Source organism: Hirundo rustica, chromosome 17, assembly GCF_015227805.2.
Source record: "Hirundo rustica isolate bHirRus1 chromosome 17, bHirRus1.pri.v3, whole genome shotgun sequence".
NCBI lineage: Eukaryota > Metazoa > Chordata > Aves > Passeriformes > Hirundinidae > Hirundo > Hirundo rustica.
Window position 1 is genome coordinate 11479021 of NC_053466.1, and position 18875 is coordinate 11497895.

The 18875-nt window shown below is 48.6% G+C and overlaps 1 protein-coding gene across 7 annotated transcripts in view; it reads left to right on the forward strand.

The window, feature by feature from the left end:
* The window catches only part of GGT1 (gamma-glutamyltransferase 1), a 54487-nt gene that overhangs the window by 34418 nt on the left and 1194 nt on the right, over positions 1 to 18875 (forward strand). For 4 of the 7 annotated variants that reach the window (XM_040081104.2, XM_040081102.2, XM_040081106.2 and 1 more), the window contains 11 exons: positions 9115 to 9276; positions 9924 to 10051; positions 10281 to 10370; positions 11358 to 11550; positions 12694 to 12851; positions 13717 to 13866; positions 14354 to 14490; positions 15316 to 15503; positions 16298 to 16425; positions 16702 to 16814; positions 17694 to 17807. In XM_040081104.2, the coding sequence (XP_039937038.1) occupies positions 9119 to 9276; positions 9924 to 10051; positions 10281 to 10370; positions 11358 to 11550; positions 12694 to 12851; positions 13717 to 13866; positions 14354 to 14490; positions 15316 to 15503; positions 16298 to 16425; positions 16702 to 16814; positions 17694 to 17807 (1557 nt within the window). In that variant the 5' untranslated portion in view covers positions 9115 to 9118. Of the gene's footprint in view, positions 1 to 4534; positions 4637 to 8243; positions 8306 to 9114; positions 9277 to 9923; positions 10052 to 10280; positions 10371 to 11357; positions 11551 to 12693; positions 12852 to 13716; positions 13867 to 14353; positions 14491 to 15315; positions 15504 to 16297; positions 16426 to 16701; positions 16815 to 17693; positions 17808 to 18875 lie in introns of those variants that run through there. The other 3 variants (XM_040081107.2, XM_040081100.2, XM_058422859.1) reach the window with 3 other exon arrangements.

The window sequence follows — 18875 nt, forward strand, 5'->3', positions numbered from 1 at the left end:
AAGGCAGTTCTGTCAGCTGCAAGAACACAGTCCCTTGGATGGCCTGGCAGAAAGGTTTGGCAAAGATTAAAGGGCTTTTTAGAGCTGGTAGATAAATGGTACAGATTGATGTAGGTTTTGGAAACTCCGGTGCTTGACATAAAGTTAATGAGTAAGATTGAGATAGCAGAGAGATAAAATTGAGGAACAATGATAAAAGAAGGCAGAACTTGGACAGAGGACAGCCACCCTGTTACCCTGGTTTTTCTGAGCCTTTTGATTGTCTTAAATGGAGTCAGATCTTTTTAGTTATTGTACAATATTAAGAGCAGTTTTCTACCTTTCCCACAGATGTAACATAAACAAATCCTTTGTTTTTCATTCTCTGTCCTTTGTTTGCATATTTCTAGCCTGAAAACAATTTTAACTGACAATTGGTCTGGCCACTGAGGCTGAGGGCTGGAAACCCCAAAAAGCCAATCTTCTGCTAGACCCACAAATGTATAAAAGTAAAAAAATAAACAAAGGGGCTCTCTTCTCTCTGCTCTTTCAGCTGGGAGCTGGATCAGAAGAACCTCTGCAAAAATCTCTTGTCTGCATGTGATTGCTTTGTGTGTCTCGGTGACACCACCCTTCTCTGGAAGGGAGGAGCAGAAGGGTTTCTTCTGCAGTGGCAACCACCAACCTCCAAGCACTGAGGGGACCCAGCAGCTCACACAGCACTGTCCCAGCAATGCTGCTGCAGCTGCCTCTGGGGTTAGAAGGATACAACCAGGGCTGGTTAACCAGTGTGGCTGGCAAGAAAGGATTAATAAACCTCCTTGTTTATCTTCCACTTGCTTACTTTTGTCCCAGGGAAAAGTGTGCACCTGTGGGTGATTATGGGCAAACAGATCCATAAAATGAAAGCCTGTGGGTTTAGTGGGTGGCTCCATTTCAGCAGGTGAGTTACAGTGAAAGCAGCTCTCACTGGAGGGTGGACAAACATCTGCTTGTTTATTTTCTGCTCTGCATGGCAGCTTTTGTGTCCCTGCTCTTAGTCAACTCGACCTCTTGCACACTAGGCATCTTTTCCATTCTTCTCTCTAAGAGTCTCCCCTAGTGACTTCTCCAGGGCTTTTTCAGCAGTGGTCTCTTTTTTGAATCATTGTTTCTTAGCTCATGTTTAGCCTGAATTGGAATTGTCTGCCCATACCCATACAGCTGGTACTTAGCTTCCACTGGCTGCCCTCATCATGGAAGAGTAGAGCAAGGGGTCCAAGAGGGAACTGTTATTTAGTAGGAAGAAGCCTCATGTACTTATCAACAGCTCTGTGTTACTCGAGATGCTATTTTTGATGCTCATGTTCAGGTAGTAGTGGATTGCAACCCTGCTCTGTTAGGGGGAAAGGCTTCCTCATTGGAAAAATAGCTGACCTGCAGCAAGACGTAAACCTGAGCTGCAACACCTTGTAACAGCATCTATCCCAATAATGCATTGGGATGGTAAAACCTTGGGAAATGGAGGCCTTGGGTTGTTTGTTCTGCCATAAAAAGTAGGAGTCTAAACAGCAGATGTGTCTGTGCTCTGTGAGTCATTGCTGGGGCCGCTTCATGAAATTCCTACGGAAAAACCCAACAAGGGTGAGGGGAAGAAACAAAAAGAAGAACTCCCCAGGAGTGCCTTGGGTTGTCTGATGCTTTTCAGTATCTGCAAGTTCCATGACAGGAGCTATGAAGGCATTGCTTCATACACTGAAACATGCCCTCCTGTGTTGCTCAAGTTTCAATGTAATAGTGCATGCTAATTTTTGGAGAATGTTAGAGGTGACCGTGCCATGAACATCACAGGTGAAAGGAGATGGCAAGTCCTTCAGGAGATTTTTTTTCTTTATTTGTAATGGGTTGAGATGAGCAAGTCAGCAATGCACCTGCATTAAACATGGCATTGCTGCTTGAGGTGTGGCTTTTCAGCTTGAGACATGTAAGGCTGAGTTATAACAGGGCTCTCTATTATATTAGTGCCTAGACAGAGATACTTGAGAGTTGCCAAATATTATGTACAGCTGAAATAAGGTAGCTGTGCATAGCAGGGCTCACCCTTTGGAACTGCAGGCACTGACTTCAAGCTTCATAACTTTCTCTGACCCTCTCTTCAACTCTGCTTGTGCATAAGTGACAGAGTAACTTGCTGAGGAGCATCCAGCTTGTTCCAGCTCCGTGCTGGTAAGAACGTGGCACGGCATTGTCCTTGGAGAAGGACAGAATTCGCTTGGTTTTGTTGGCTCACTGATCTAAACCCTGCCTTTCAGCAGTGGGGGTGAAATACTACAGTGGGATAAATATGATTTAGAGCTGGGCTTTCCTTCAGCCTTTCCGTGTCACCTTGCATCCTCTGAGACAAATGTGACAGGGAGACTCTCTTCTGACCTAGACCCACTTCAGGGACGCAGCAACTTTAGAACTATGAAATCATTAAGAATAAAACCTGGTACCATCACACTTACAGCGTCAGTGAATTAGGAAAAGGGTTCTGCTCAGCTGACTGCATCTTTAAATTGCCCTGTTAATATTAAAGGTGTGACAGACTGAAAGTGGAGGTTGATTTGTTTGGGGCAGAGGCCCACACTGCTTTTTCAGAGGATAGTTGTGTGCTCCTATCACAATTTTGTCTGTGGAGCATCATGAGTCTCACATCAATAAATTAGACACAGTGAGCAGAGTATTTTCTGTGCCAGTATCTACTTTCCAGAAAGCTTCCATTTTTTGCTCAAGACCTCTTGGACAATAGCAGTATAACTGAAGGGGCCTGTGCTCCTGATACAACGTCTTGAAAGGGCTATTTGAAAGTCCTCTTTGAAAGATGGGCACAGGCTGTATTCCTTCCAAATATCTCGGGGCTGAAATGCTCATGTTCTATACTACTGATTTTTCCACACGTAAATGTTAAACAGAACTCCATTTTGTGGCTATTATAGAAAAGAAGATGTATTTTTAGACAGAGAAAATATCACCCTAAAGCTTTTAATCTTGGAACAAGGCCAAACTTTGTTAATGAGTCAGTGTAGTACAGCCCTTCTGCAGCAAGTGGTGTAGATACACCCTTCTGGAGAAGTGGTGTAGCAGAGGTTGGAGTGGGGCAGAGGGCCTGGGCTGGTTTAGAGTTGAAGCATTAATCTCTTGACTCATCCTGGAAGTCCAGAGATGGCATCTAATGGTGCTGATGGGCATCCAGGCAGACTTTGCTTCATCCTGTGTTTGCAGAGCGTCTTCTGGCTAAAGTCAGGCTTAAGACATGTGGGCTTGGATCCTCACTGAGCCCGTTTCAGGCAAGCTGTGATTGGTGTGTTACATTCTGGATGGGCATTGAGCTCGTGTTCAAAGGAGGGTCATGGATTTCTGGAGAGCCATGGACAGAAAGAGTGGCCTAAGTTTTAGCAGCTGAGTCCACAGAGCCCAAGGACAGTTTGTACAGCTCCTTCCCTTAGTCTGGGCTCTGCTGGGTTTTGTGCTACACTTCTACAGCAGGTGAGCTGCAGCCTCGGAGCTGCAGCTGTGCCTCCAGACTCAGCACAAGCAGACAGGGTGGATTGTTGCTTAAAACGCTCAGTGAGGTTTAGTGATGGAGGGCAGGATTTCTCATCCCTGCCATCCTGCTCTGCCATCCTGCCTGCCAGAGGGTGCTGCAGCGGGAGCAGGCCAGGCAGAGCAGGCATTTCACCTTCTCACTGCAGCTGGAGTATTAACCTGACGTGAAGCTGGTGCCAGTTTGGGGTGGTGTGGCTGTGACTGCTGAGGGGCAGGTGTGGGAGCCGATGGGTGCCCTGGCACTGCCAGCAGCTGCCCAGCTTGGCACACAGGTGATTCCCACCAAGTGTGATCACAGCTGAGTCTGGCAGTGTCTGGGTTCATTCAGGCTGAAGGGACAGACACAAAATGCAGCCTCTGTGAACACAAGGGTTTAGGCAAGAGCGGTGTCAGGGAGCCTGGCCGTGTGGGGACACCATGCATTTAGAGCCACACAACCATTTAGGCTGGAAAAGACCTTTAAGGTCATTGAGTCCAGCCATTAACCCAGCACTGCTAAATCACTAAACCATGTCCCCAGGTGCCGTATCTACATGTTTTTTTAAATCCAGCCAGACCACCATTTCAGTGTAGAAATTTCTCCTAACATCCAATCTAAACCTTCCCCGGTGCAACTTGAGTCCATTGTATTTGCTCAGTTGCTTGATCAGAACTTCAGAGCTAGCAGTGAGGGGAGGGAAAATATTTGTACCACGTGGTAATCAAATCCAGGAACACAATGATTCTGCTGTTGATAAACAATGTTTGTGATTCTGCTGTTGATAAATAATCTTTGGATCCTAAAATATGCATTTTAAGAGGTGTGGGTTCTTGACTCTTCACCTAGTCAATGATTATTTCTGCATTCCTCTGGTACTGTGAATTCAAACATAATGAGTTTCAATGGGTTCATCTCTGTGAGAACAGCAGTACAAACACCAAATACGAGTTTTGGAGAGCTTTTAAGGGAAGATAAGTGGTTACTGCTGCTGCTACAAGAATGTTTTTCCCCTAGGAAAAGGTTCACTTCCTAGGAAAGGACATTCTGAGGAGGTCAGTACAGAAAGGTCTGTGCAAAAGGACAAGACCAACTTGCAAATACTCTTGAGAGGTAAGGGGGAGACAGGAATTATCTTCATTGAGCCATTCCTCTCAACCTGAAAGTGCTGTGTGGGATTTCTTATTCAACAGAATGTGTGAAGATGTGACTTCTTTTAGTAAGCCGATGAAAGCTTGCCAAAAGAGAATGATAGGACCTGACTGACCAGTCTGAATGAGTTCAGGTCTAATAAACAACTTCTAGTTTAATGGCAAAAGAGAACCTGAAAACATCTTTTGCAACAGTTGGGAGAACTGAGCTGTTTTGATGAAGCATTTTGACTTTAAATTGGGAGTGACCGAAACAATGAGGTTCTTAATGGGTTTATAGAACTTTACTAACTTGAGTTTTTGAGATTGAGTTTGCCAGTTGTGGATTTCTGGGAGGTCCTCAACTAGGAAACACCGTGAAAACCATGTGAAATGGGGAATTCTGTATTTATTCCACCTTTCTGCCCTTTTTTTTTTTTTTTTTTTTTTCCTCCACAGTTTATGCTGAAGTGTCTTAAAATAAAAAATATTGGATTTGCTGCTAGAATTTCTGCAGGGAGACATGAGGGATTTTTGTGGAAAAAGTTGCTTCTAGAGGTTATTGTCTCTTTCTCAGTGAACTCAGAGTTTGATCTGCATTGGGCAGAATACTTCATGCTGTTAGGCTTCAGAAAAGCCTGTGCCTGTGTAGGAGTCCCAGACTGTGATCACAGGAGCTCTCCTTGAGCAGCACCTGAGGCCCAGCTGAGCAGCCCCTTCGCTCACGGACTCAGTGCTCGGTTCTTTTCAGTGTTGGCTGTCTCAGCACGGAGCAGGGAGCACGGATCCCCACGGGGGCCTTTGTCCTGCACACAGATGTGCATCCCCAGAGTCTGCAGTGCTGGCATTATCCGAGAGCGGGGTGCAGGATGCTGGGCAGGAGCCAGCACGGAGGTTCTGCGAGGAAGGCTTCGAACTTTGAGTTGAATGGAGTTGCTGTGTTTCTCCAGGGACTGCTTTGTCCTGCTTCAGGTGGGAGCAGTGCCTAGGTCTGAGTTTGGAAGCCTCTTTGGGTTCTTCATGGCTTGGCTGAACCAATGCTTTACTTCCCTTATCACTGGTGGGGCTGAAGACTGTGTAAGACTCCAATCAAAATATCTTGTGATGGAATTTCATAATTTGTCACAAGGGCGTGGCCTGAGTGCTGTGACAAGAGTCCAGATGTCCAAACTATCCTTGCATTTCTTCTGCTTCTGGGGAAAGTAAGGGTGGATATCTCAAAGTTAATGACCCAGCAGTGGCTACTGGGCTGCGAGTGCGAGCACAGGGAGCTCTCAGGAGCGGGTGCTGAGGTATGAAACTGTTGCAAGACTTCAAAGGTTTGAAGCAGAAACCTGTTAGGTTCAAGTTTGTGGTTAAAGTTGTAGGTGTTGTCAGTGGATGCTTCATTTACTACTTCATTTGGGAACAGAGCAGTGCCTGATCATGCCTTTGTCCTTTGTCATCCTCTGGTACCCCGCTGTTCGCTCCCCACTGCTTTCTGGCTGGTACATCTCCTCCTCTCCCAGTTCTCCTGCTCTTTCCCTGACTCATGGCAGATTCCTCATCTCTACAGAATGCCCCATCCCTCTTGGCAGAGATGTCAGACCCTGCATCTCCTGCCTGACACTAACTAGCAACCCCCTGTTGCACTGGGGTACTTTGAATTCAAACCCGGTGTCCTGTTTAAATAAGGTTGTGCATGTTGTGACACATCTGAGCACAGCTCAATGGGGCTGCTTGTACAAGCACAACCCTGCTACTTGCTGGTCCTCCCCCTCTCCTAATGTAAATTAGGGCAATCAGGCTACTTTTTAAATCCCAGGGCTAAGACTGGCTGGTGGACCTTTGTAGCAGTGAGAAATAATTGTATTGCTTTTAATTGCTTTATAGCCCTTCTCTCCTGGAGACCTTTTCCTGCTGCCAAAGCACTCTGTGACCGAAGCCAGGCTTCCAAGCAGCTGGATTTGGCAGAGATGTGGAGGTTAAAGCCAGCCTCAGCACACAGTAGCTGGGGAGCCTGCTCAGGTGGTGGCTTTCAGCTGCTGCTCCTCTCCCAATAATAAATCATAATGGGGACTCAACTCAGAGGCAAGGTTCAAACCACTGGTCCAAAAACCCAGCTGTTTCTGCAGCTTCTGCCCAGGGCACAAGGAGTATGGAGAGGTGGGTTAGCAGTGGATATCTGCAGGCTCCTGATCTTTCTGATTTCTGCACATCAAATCAAATGCACATTTGGCTCTGCTGTGCCACAGTTGAGAAGGCAGTGAGGGCTGTGCTCCCTTTTAGGGACAGGCCTGGGACGGGCTAAGGAGCTTATGGGAACTGAGCTGGCAGCAAAGGTGGAGAGGATTATCCTCAGCTGGGTTTGCTCTCTGCTCATTGCTGGAGAAGAGAAAGCTGCAGGTCTTGAGCTCATACATCCACTGCTTCCTGGGCAGGATCAGTCTGACAGATTGCACAGTTACACCTTCATTAACAGCATTCACTTGAGTTGCACGGGGCAGTGCCACAGGACAGCGCAGGACAGCATCTCTGCATGGCAGCCTGTGTGTGTTGCTGCCCAGTGGTGCATGTCTTTCCTCATGCCTGGCAGGCCAGGAGCTGTGCCTGAGTCATATGAAGTTGGTTGGAGGGCCCTTTCCAAGGTCTGTGCCCTCAGCAGGCAGCAGGGCACAGCACAGAGCTCTTCTGGGTCTACGGGATGCTCACGGGTGTGATCCCATTCCAGCGAGGGGGTGAGAGCAGGGGCGGTACCTGAAATTCCCCATCTCTCCTGCCGTCAGAGAAACTTCCCTGAGGAGGCAGTAAACCTGTGCAGGGGCCCAGCAGTGACACAACCAGCTGTGGAGAGGAGCTGCAGAGCCCCAGGCAGGAGCCCAAGGGTTAACTCGCACTACGGGGCTTGAGTCAGCCCAGGCTTGAAGGACAGCCCAGCACAGAGCAGCCTTCAGACCAAACAAAATACCTTCTGCCGAGCTGGGGCACAGATAAAAGATCCCATGGCATTTCTTCTGAAGCCTGGAGGAGACTGCCAGTGCTGAAGCTGAAATCTCTCTGCCAACAAACAAAACTGTCTTTAAACTCTGAGGCTGTGTGTGAGCTATTGTTGGGGACATAATGGCTTCTCTGTTTCCCTGCACAGTCATTGCTCTGCAAACACACCACTGGTCTCTTTTAAAAGTGGTTGAGTGTAAATTAAGTTCTAGAACCTGGAAAGAGGCTTCATCCATTTACTTTTACTACCCTCAAGTGACATTTGTTTACAGAGCAGCACATACAGCAGATTTACAGCTGCTTTACCTGGGCAGAGATGGGCATCTTTAGTGCTCAGACTGAGTCTCACAGATACAGGGCTTGGACAGCAAATGTGTTTCTCCTAACTTAAGCCAGGGGGTGAGGCTGGGGGGGCCCTGCTTGCTAATCACCCCCATCTGAGAAAAGTTTTGGTTTGGCTGGCCTGGCCTGTTTCCTCTAGTTAGCTCAGTGCTGGCACACTCTCTGCTGCCCAGTCCTGAGTGTGTGGCTGCTGCAGGGCACTGAGTGCTGCTCTGGCTGCAGGGGTTCACTCTGCCTTGGGCTGCTGGGCACCCACTGTGGGGCTGGTGCATCTCTTCTTCACCACAATTCCATGGAGTGGCTTTTCTCTGAGGATGGCAGATGCTTTGGTAAGGTAAAGGACATCTTGGCTATTGTGCTGAAGTGGTGGTAAAAACCCAGAGCTGCAGCACAAAGGGGGAAGGTGCTCTCTGAAGGCAATATTATTAATTTAGGTCTATTTTGCTGGAATGGTCCTGTAATGGAAAAGAAAATGGGTCAAAGAGTAGCTGTTCAAGCTGTATTTGCTGAACTGCCTGTCCCACCAAGGTGGCAGTGACTCTTCATCCCCTCGATAGCTCTCCCCTCATCCCCGTGTGTACCCCGAGGGTCCCTGGCATTCAGTGCTCACTCTCTGATGAGCTGTAGCCCTGTGCAGCCCGAGAGCAGCTGAGTGCAGCACTGGCACATGTGGGGACCTTGAGCACTGGCCATGGCCCTCTGGAAGTGCCTGGCTCATTTTGAAGGTGCTGTGGCCAAGGGCCCCAGGCAGGAATGGGTGCTGTGCTCACACTACCAGGAATGGGCTGGTAGCTTTACCCAAGGTTGCTTCCTAATGATCTCGATGTGTTTTGCACTGGTCCTTGGCAACCTTCCAGACAGAGACTCCTCCACAGCCATGGCATTTAAAAGCAGATTATGTGAAGTTAATTTTTTATATATTTTTTTTTAATTTTTTTATCCTGAAGATGATGTCGGCCACGACTAACAACAACTAGTTGTTCTGCTCCTTGGATTTCCCCTCTCACCCATGCACCTGGAGGTTTTCCAGTGGGTGATGTTTCCTGCCTGCTGTAAGGCAGCTTCTTTCCCCGGTGATAGCTGCTGGTTTGGGGACACGAAAGGAGGTGGCAGCAGGGCTGACAATCCTGTCTCTTTCCACAGGAAGATGAAGACACGCTGTGTGGTGGTGGCAGTGGTGACCGTGGCCCTGCTGGCGCTGGTCCTGTTCCTGGGGCTGTTCTTCGGGCTGCGCCCAGGGGACGCACACACGTACAGGAGAGCGGCCGTGGCCACCGACGCGGGGCCCTGCTCCATCGTTGGAAGGTACCCGCTCCTCGTGCCCTGCTCTCCTTAGCTCTGACAGCTCTTGCACAGGACAGGACTGTCGCTTCCCCCATGTTCAGGGGCAATCCTTGCAGTTGCCCAGCATGGATAATCTATGCCTGCAGAAAGAGGAGGTCCTAATAAACCCCAGGCTTTTACCATGCTTGACCAGCTTTACTGCAATTGCTCACAGACAGCATAGCAGGCAAAGATTCCTTGGATCCATGAGCAATGAGAATAAGAGTTTTCTTTCTGGCTCCTTTAAAAAAAAACATTTATTGAGATATCCTCCAGTTCTAGTCTCTAGTGCTGCAGATTTAAGGCCGCTCAAGGAACTGTCATTTCTTATGACAGTGCAATGAATGTGTGTGGAATGTCTGTCCCCACATGTACTCTGTCACATCTCGCTGTTTTCGAGCTGGTTTGGAGGTGTCTGTGATGAGGGCTGATCCGGTCTGCACACTGACCATTAAGGGTCTATTCTCTCTGGTAACTGAAGCTCTGAACTTCCTGCTCCTGAGGAACACGTAGACTGGGTGTGGGCAAATGTGCCTCAGAGAATCTGTCACAGCTGCTCTGGCATGGTGCATGTGCTGCTCACAGGAGCTGGGACACTGTCACATGTCACCTTCCCTTCTGCTGCGCAGGGACATCCTCAAGCAGGGAGGATCAGCGGTGGACGCCGCGATTGCAGCCCTGCTTTGCGTAGGACTCATGAATGCTCACAGCATGGGCATTGGAGGGGGCCTCTTCTTTACCATCTACAGCAGCACAGGTAAGGGACAGGGCCACACACAGCTGGGCCAGTTGGAGAATTTTATTTAAGGCAGGTGATTTATCCTACCTGAGAGAAGGTAAACGACTGATGCTCACAGCCTCTGGGGGAATGTCCTCAAAGTAATTGCCGAGAAACTGGCTCACGTTGATCAGAGTCCTTCAGCAGAGACCAGGCCTGTGTGCTGAGTCCAGAGCTAAACATCATCTTCCTTGCTCTGTCATTAAAGGAAAAGTGGAAATCATTAATGCAAGAGAGGTGGCTCCAAAAAAAGCATCGGAGGACATGTTTGGGAACAACACACAGCTCTCTCTGAAAGGTATGGCAAAGGCGGCTTCACTGCTTTGGGGGGACCACACAGCTCCAGCACTGGCTGCTACCGACACATCTGCATTAGGAACATTTCTTACGGTTAGGTTCTTGCCTACCTACAGGATTTCTCACCCAGGAATATCCTGGCAATACCCTCTTACACAACTTGCAGACTCTGGTCTGACAAAGAAGCTAAAAACAATGCCCTTTAAACTAGTCAGGGACCCCATTGCTTTCTGCTTTTCACTTCATGACAAAGCAGGTGAATGCAAAGCGCTGAGTGAGTATGACCTGTTCCACAGGTGCCATCTTTCCTTTCCACCTCTTTGAATAAATTCTGTGGATCACCTTGGGTTTTGTCAGTTTGGGTGTCCTCCCTAAGTTACTTCTGGTGGTGGCTTCAGCTAATGGCCTGGGGCCTCCAGAGAAGTTTCCTTTCAGGAAAGTATTTTCTAATAAGAAATAGAAAGAAATACTCACTAGTTCTCTTCACGGCCTTCTAAGCAAGAAGGAACAGCAACTCAGCGGAGGTTTGAGCAGTGTGTTAAACTTCTGGGAGGTGCAAGTGAAAACAGGATTGAAGCAAACTGCTGCATCACTGTGCTGTGTGGAATCAATCTGTTCCAGTTTTAGTTACAATGCTGCAACAAAGTTTTTGGCTTAAGCGTGTCACAGTTTGTGTCCTCTCACCATGATAGCTTCTGTGTTCTGAGCAGCTTTGCTCTGGTACAGAGGCTACTGTGGGGAAATTGCTCTAAAACTGGAGTTACCAGCAAGAGGACAGAGGGGTTTCAGCAGTTCAGAATACGTAGGCACAAATGTCAGACCAAATGATTCTGTTAATGCTGGTAATTCTCACAAGCTGAGCTGGTCACAGTACACACAAGCCCTGCCTAAAACCAGGGCTGGCAGAGACACCTGCCCTACCTTCTGCTCCATCAATCTCCTTCTTTTCTTGCTGTAGAAGATTTAGCATATTCCTTTTCTGCTCCAGGAGGACTGTCGATTGCTGTTCCAGGAGAAATCCGTGGCTATGAGCTGGCTCACAAACGTCACGGCAAACTGGCATGGAAAGACCTGTTTCTGCCCAGTATCAAGCTGGCAAGAGAAGGATTCCCTGTTGGGAAAGGCCTTGCTGCAGCCATCAAATCAAAAGAGGAGGCAATCGAAAGCAATCCCTTGCTGTGGTAGGTAGAGCAGTTGCTGTTCTATGCAGAGGAATTTGGGGTGGCTGCATCCAGTCTGCAAAGTCCCTGTGCTTGTGTACGGCAGTGTCGGTGAGGAGGGTGCATCCCCTGCAGTAACCACACTCACTGTGCCTGCTGGGGTCACTGCAGATGCCTAAAGGTGCTAAATCATGGGGAAAGTTCGGTCCTGACCTTTAAAGGGAGAGAAATTCTACTCCTGAAGTCCGTTTGTCTGAGCAAAGGTGGAATTACAGTACGTGCTGGGATCAGTCTGCCCAATGGCAATGCATTTTCTGAATCCCCAGCTTTTCCTCCTGCTGTAAGTGCAGTGAGCTCATCTTACCTGCATTGGGAGCAGTTGCAGAGTCTCCTTGAACATCTCATCTGCTGTCAGGCAGTGAGGATTTGGGTCATCTCCTACTCTGCAATCAGCCTTCCTCAAGCAGTGCCTCCGACCATCCACTTCTGGCAAAGACTTTGTGCATGAAGGGTTTTAAATACCCCTCCACTTCTTACAGCCAAACCCTTTAGTGTCTATGTCCAGCCCTGTTGGAGATCATGATTAATTCTCTCTTTTTCCTAAAATCTTTGCCAGCTGCAGGTTTATTTTCTATTCAATTGGTAATGTACACCCCGGCCTATCTCCTGTTCTTCCATCTGGCAGGTCCACAGCAGCACGATTATGATCCATCATGAGGGAGCTAGAGAGGAAACAATCTACCTTAAAGTGATCTAACAAACAGGAACTGAAACACTTCTGGGTTTACTGGAGGCTTTGAACCTCACAGCTTAAAAGACTGCTCTGAACTGAAGTGCTGAGTTCAGGGACTGTGGCCCCTCCTGTGCATCTTGAGGCACTTGTTGGCCCCTTGGGTGGGCAGGGAGGGTGGTGCCATGGTGAAAATCCCTGCTGCAGGCTCCATGGAGCAAACTGAGCATGTGGAATTGCAGGTCAGAAAACACTGTTCAATTTTATGCCCCAGTGACAAGACATGAGGAGCTGTGAGCCACGGCTCAGGCAGTTTCTCTTCTCTCCAAGAAGCATCTAAGCATGAACGCTCCTGCTGGTTCAGCTGCCACAGATGCACACAGTTTTGAACTTGTCTCTCAGACCTGATCTTCTCAATCTCCTTTCTCTGTTAGTGAAGTGTTCTGCAAAGGAGGGAAAATTCTGCAAGAGGGCGAAACCATCAAGATGCCCAAACTAGCCAACACCTACCAGACTATAGCCACAGAAGGAGCAGATGCCTTTTACACAGGAAGCCTGGCAGAGCAGATCATTGCTGACATCCGCAGTGCAGGTGAGAAGCAGGACATCTGTCCCAAGCAGCAGGAGGGACCACGCTGCTCAGAGCCCCGGGAGGAGCCAGTGACCTGCAGAAGACCTCAGGAGAGGTCAATGCTGAAATGCTGCCTCTGACATCTGCGGCAGCAGGAAACCCAAAAGAAGCACTTTAATAGATGTGGTTGAAACTCAGAAATGGAGAGTGTTTACTGTGCATTTCTGTACCACAGAGCCTCCCAAGTCTGTGCAGCTCTGGCTGTAGCTGAGTAGACACAGGCTGTTCACAGAGCCTCCATCCAACGGGTTTGTACCTAAAACGTTACATACGTGGTGGTCCTGTGAGCTCTGAGCTGTTTGGTCTCTCGGTACCACTAGATGGTGGCAGTATCCTATCCTCACCAGCAGCACAGGCTGGCTTGGTGAACTTCCTGTGACTAATTTACTGGCTTTATTTGTGGAGGATAATTACTTACTGTCTTCCCCCTTCAGATAAGAAAGGTGATGGAACACTCAAATTATTCTACCTGTGGGGTGCCACAAAGCGTCGTCACCCAAAACTGCATCTTCCTCCTGTAAACAGAATTCCTAAGAACATCTTGTAGCCTGACACTACTAGGGTCCCTTGTAAAAAAAGGTGGATCACCGGGGTTTTGGTGGCTGTAAATCAGCCCAACTTTGTGCTTAGACTATCAGAGCCTCAGATACTCCTTATCAAGGAGTAAATCTCATGGGCACACATCTTTGCATTCTTCACCTCGTTACTTTTTGGATTTGTCCATGTTCCCTCCAATCCTTGCTGTGATTCATGGTGATGGAGCATGACCTCCTCTTCCCGCCAGAGATCACATAAACCCACATCTCTAGTTTCCTTCTCTTTCCAGGGGGAATTGTCACATTGGAAGACCTGCGGGACTACAACGCCACAGTGATCGAGGACCCCATACAGATCAAACTCGGGGAGTTCACCCTCTACACACCCAGTGCCCCCCTAAGTGGCCCAGTTCTGGCCCTCATTTTCAACATATTGAAAGGTGAGAGTGCCACAGAGCAGCGCCCCACCGCCAGCAGGAGCTGGGAGAGCTCCAAAGACATCACCTTTTTTGGGGGAGCAAGGCCTCCCTGATAGTCCTCCAGCAGGTGAGAAGTCTGAGAGCCCAGGGGAGATCAGAGATGCAGAAACATTCCTCTTCTGCTGTAGACTCAGGGATGTTGCCTTCCTACCTGAAATACAGGTGCAAGAGGAAAAATATTTTCCTGATAGGGAAGCTTCCCTGATACTTGTATGGGTGGAACATAACATTTCCTTGAGGCTTCTTTGGGAAACAGCTCTGCAAGTACAAATTCTGCTGGTGACTCCTACAGTGCTCAAAACTACCAGAGCTCCTGGGTTCTCCATGTGGAGATTAGGACAGGACCTCTGTAGAGACTGGGCTTTAAGGTTATACATTTGACACAGGTGCATTAGCAATCTACTGACCCCATGCCTTGTGTTCACAGTTGTTTGTCCTCTGTTGCCAGGATATAATTTCTCTGCTGCCAGCATCAAAACTGTGGAGGAGAAAGGTCTGACGTACCACCGCATCGTGGAGGCCTTTCGCTTTGCCTACGCCAAGAGGACTTTGCTGGGAGACCCCAAATTTGTCAACATTACAGAGGTACCTGGCAAAAGCCTTTTCTTTCTGCAACACTAAAGTTGATGGGAACGTGGCTTAAAGTTTCTGGGTGACTCCACTTTGTCAGGCATGCTCTGTGCCACTTGTTGTTGACAGGCACTGAAACAGCTGTGAGTCAAAAAGTGATGTCCTATGTGGCTCATGGCTGAGCTGTGAGGGCTATAAATGGAGGAAACCTTCCTGCTGTAAGGAAAAACAAACTCCTGCATTCACCAGGAGAGCTGCAGTACATTTAGGTCTAGCCCTGCCTGGTTTTATAGTGTTTGAAGCCTTATTCACTATATTCCCAGCATCCTTGTGGCTCTCTAACCAGAGTTCTGCCTGTAGTAAAATGAAACAACAGATGGGAAGGGGTGAGAATGCTTGTCCCAACTTTGCACTTTGTGCTTTACTTCTGTGCCTGCAAAAGCAGCAGATTCTGAGCTCAGCCCAGCTTGATGGACACAAATTTTTAACTTACAGAGCTCTGGTCAGACCTTGACTTGTCCTTGTCCTCTCAATCCAGTCCCATTCCTCTCGTAGCCCTGCTTGCCTCACAGCAGTGTGGAGGCAGCTTTTCCACAGCACTGCAATAATGGATGCTGATCAACTTCTACACAAAGGGGTGACTGTAACTGCTGCTCCTGTGACAGCTTAAAAGGATCTTTGGGTACAATGTCCATCTTGCAAGAAGGAAGGCACCTGGGGGAAAACTGTAGTCTCTCTGCTGGGATTTGGCACTATTCTGTGGTCTGAAGTATTGGATATCAGCCTCGTAACTACGTGTCTCTTAACCTGCTGAGTAACTGCACCGGATTTCTCTGACAGGCAATCAGAAACATGACATCCGAGTTCTTTGCGGATGGTCTCCGGAGGAAAATCACCGACAACACCTCCCATCCCGTTGACTACTACGAGCCCGTGTATTACACTGGAGACAATGCCGGTACATCCCACGTCTCCATTGTGGCTGATGATGGCAGTGCTGTGTCCGCCACCAGCACCATCAACCAATAGTATGAGCTCAGACGTTCCTTCCCCGTAGGCCTTTGCCATCTCCCTAGTGCTGGTCCTGGGGTTGGTTTCAAACACCGCTGAGCTGTCACCTCTGGGGGTGGGGGTCAGTAGTGCTGGTGATGGGCACTTCTGCTGAGCTTTGCAGGTCAGTGCTCGACACTGAGGCCTCATGCTTGTGTCAGAGGACACAAGATGTGTCCTCTCTCGTGTTGAATTCCACCACAACATTCACTGCGTCTGGATCTTCTCACAAGCAGAACTGTTGCTGCTGGTTCTGATTTCCCAGGCTTTTGGAAGGAATTTGAGCTAACACAGCTGGCCTGGAAGCGCAGTGTTTGGTTGTGAGTGCTGTCAGAAAGAGTTGTGTTCACACATATGGCCTGGAGCCAGGGTGTGAAACTTATTTTTATCCATAGAAAATGTCTCCAGCTTGACACTTCTAAGCAAACGCCCGGTCATTCCCAAATGTGCCAACCTTTGAGCTGTGCTGCCTCGGCATGGAGTGCAGGAGGGGCAGGAAGTTGCACTGAGGTGCTGTGCTGGTTCTCCCCATGGGGTGCTCTCAGGGAAGCTGTAGGAAGGGCTCTGCGCTGCTTTTCCTCTGTGTGTAGCTGTGTACTCACGGTATTAACTGCTTCCTTCCCCCTAGGGGTGTCACAAAGTCCTTTACAATGGGAGGAAGTGTAGCATTACTCCAATTGAATCCCGGGTTTCACAGTGCACTAAATTCAGCTGAAGCTCTGCCTAGGTTTGCTGTGGTTCTGACCTGACTTTGACAATTTGTTTTCTCCAGCTTTGGCTCTGATGTACGATCCAACGTGAGTGGAATCATATTTAATGATGAAATGGATGACTTCAGCTCACCTTACATAATCAATGGATTTGGGATCCCTCCTTCTCCAGCAAATTTCATAGCTCCAGGTAGCTGTAAACTGCCTTCCTGACACAGCCTTTTGGCTGCGTTGTGCATGCTCACACTGCAGCATCTGTGCCATGGGACACAGGTCAGGGACCTGCAGTGGACAGGGGCAGGGGAGAGTCAAGGGGGGGTGGGATCCCCAAGAACTGAGCAGGGCACATGAGCTGAGTCAGGGAGGCAGATACTGGGGCTCTGGGTTTAGACATGGAGGAAGAGCTGGAAGTTTGTGAGCTGCAGGTAGAAAGCTGAGCCTCTGTGTTGCGTCTGTGTCCCAACAGGTAAACAGCCAATGTCCTCTATGTGCCCCTCCATTTTGGTGGATAAAATGAAAAAGGTGAGGATGGTGGTCGGTGCTTCTGGAGGAACAAAAATAACTACAGCAACAGCACTGGTACGTGATGGTGTGGGCAAAGGGGGGACAACACGAGGCAAAGTAGGAGAGGCAGCATTTGGGGGGATCCTGTCTGTACCTGTGACAGGATCATGGCTGTGGCTCCCTGCTGGGGACCAGGGGCTTGAGAAGGAGGTTCCTGCCTGGCATTCTGAGGGCCAGACCTCCAACACCAACTCCTGCCAGGGCTGCAAAAGGTCTCATATTAAATTGCCTCCTTTAGTGACTCCAGTGTCTCCTTTAGTGACATTTTCTCTGGCAAATTGTTCTTACCACTTGCATACGATTTACTTCGAATTCTGTTCTCTGGATCTCCATGAGCCTATTTACCTAGTTTAGAGTTGTTCCCATCCAACATTCCTAACTTTGGATGAAAATCACACAGAGAAGCTAAATAAAACTCAGGCACGGCGTCAGGCCTGACACCCAAGAGTGTGCAGCAGTGACTGTCCCCTGTACCAGCAGCAAGGACCACGCTGGAACTGGTTTTTTGGCAGTTCAATCCTGCAGAGATGAGCTAGGCCTAAGGGAACTGGTTGTACAATAGCAGGAAGCTGTAGGTGTGTTTGTTGAGGTGACTGTTGTGTGCTTAATTACAGCAGCATAAATCCAGCCACCATAGCTTAGGGATCTGATCCTTTTGCAGTGTTTAGTTGCTCATTGTTTCTTTGTGTGGGAATCCTCCTAGGCATATACAAGCTGCAATGTACCTGTGTTTTACTTAGCCGAGAGAAGAACCTCTGAAAGCCATGTAAACCAGAGATGCTGCCTTTTGTGTGCTCTGGTGAACATCCCTGAGGCACCTCTGCCTGGCTGGCTCCAAGGGTCAGACTTCTTTGAAGACAAGTAATTAACATTAAGGATTTTTGCTTCTCACAGACAATCATGAATTCCATCTGGTTTGGTTACGATGTGAAGAAAGCAGTGGAGGAGCCCAGAATTCACGATCAGCTGTTTCCCAATATCACGGAGCTTGAGCAGCAAATAGAGGAGGTTGGTCTCACTAGAGCCATACATGAACTTGTATGGGCTGGGTTCCTAGTGCTGGGAAGGCAAGCACAGTGGAAAATCATCAGGTTTGGCCAGATGCTCCTAGGTGAGCAGTAGTAAAGCTGGTCTAGGTGTAGTGCTGGGTCACAATAAGCTGTTCAAAGTGTACCTTCAGTCTCAGTCCCACAGGAGTGAAGCCAGTGCTTTGAAGAGTGACTTGTATCTGAAACTGAGCATCTGCTTGCAGTGATGTTTGGCACAAACGACTTGCAAAACAGCAAACCACATCAGGGCCCAGACCATCCAGCAGTCTAAATCTAGTCAGGGCACTCTTGTCCTGTTTTGTAACCTCATGATGAATCTGGAAGGCCTGGCCCAGAGCTAGCAAGGGGGAATGCCCAGAGGGACCTAGGAACAGACTTGAAAATATATTCACAGTAGAAATGTCAGCACAGTACTGTCAGTGGGAGAGCTGATGGCAAGGTCTGCCTGGCTCCCCAGACCACTCACCTGAGCTGGCAGCTTCATTCACCCTCAGAAACCGCACGTCCCAGAGGCCTGAGATAGGCACAGGCTTTGTACGTATCTAATGCTTCTGTGTCTGCCTCTTTGTACATGGCTCATATCTCTGTGCCTCTGATTTGGGAAAACAGTCCTACATAACACAGTTTTCTTATCAAACTCTGTAGACTTTGCTCTGTTGATAAGCTTCTTATGAAGGTACCAGCTGAGAAATCTGCCAGCACTTGGGGATGTCCTGCTCTCTGCAGGTCCTGGGTTTTCCACTGCTGCCAAACAGTCAGACAAACAATCAGTCAGCCATCTGTCTTGGCTGTTAGTGTGTGAATATCTGAGACCAAGAATAGTATTGGTAACCCACACTGAGCACCACAAATATCAAATCTTCTGAATTCCTCTTCTTCAAAAGTAGGGCATCCCAGAAAGCAAAGGGAAGAGGAGGAACAACATGTAGATTAGTCCTATCTGACACAGGCCCTGAACACCTGGGTGGTTGTGGGGGCTGCAGGTGGCAGCCTGCAGCAGGTGCAGTTTCCCTCTGTGCTGTGTGTT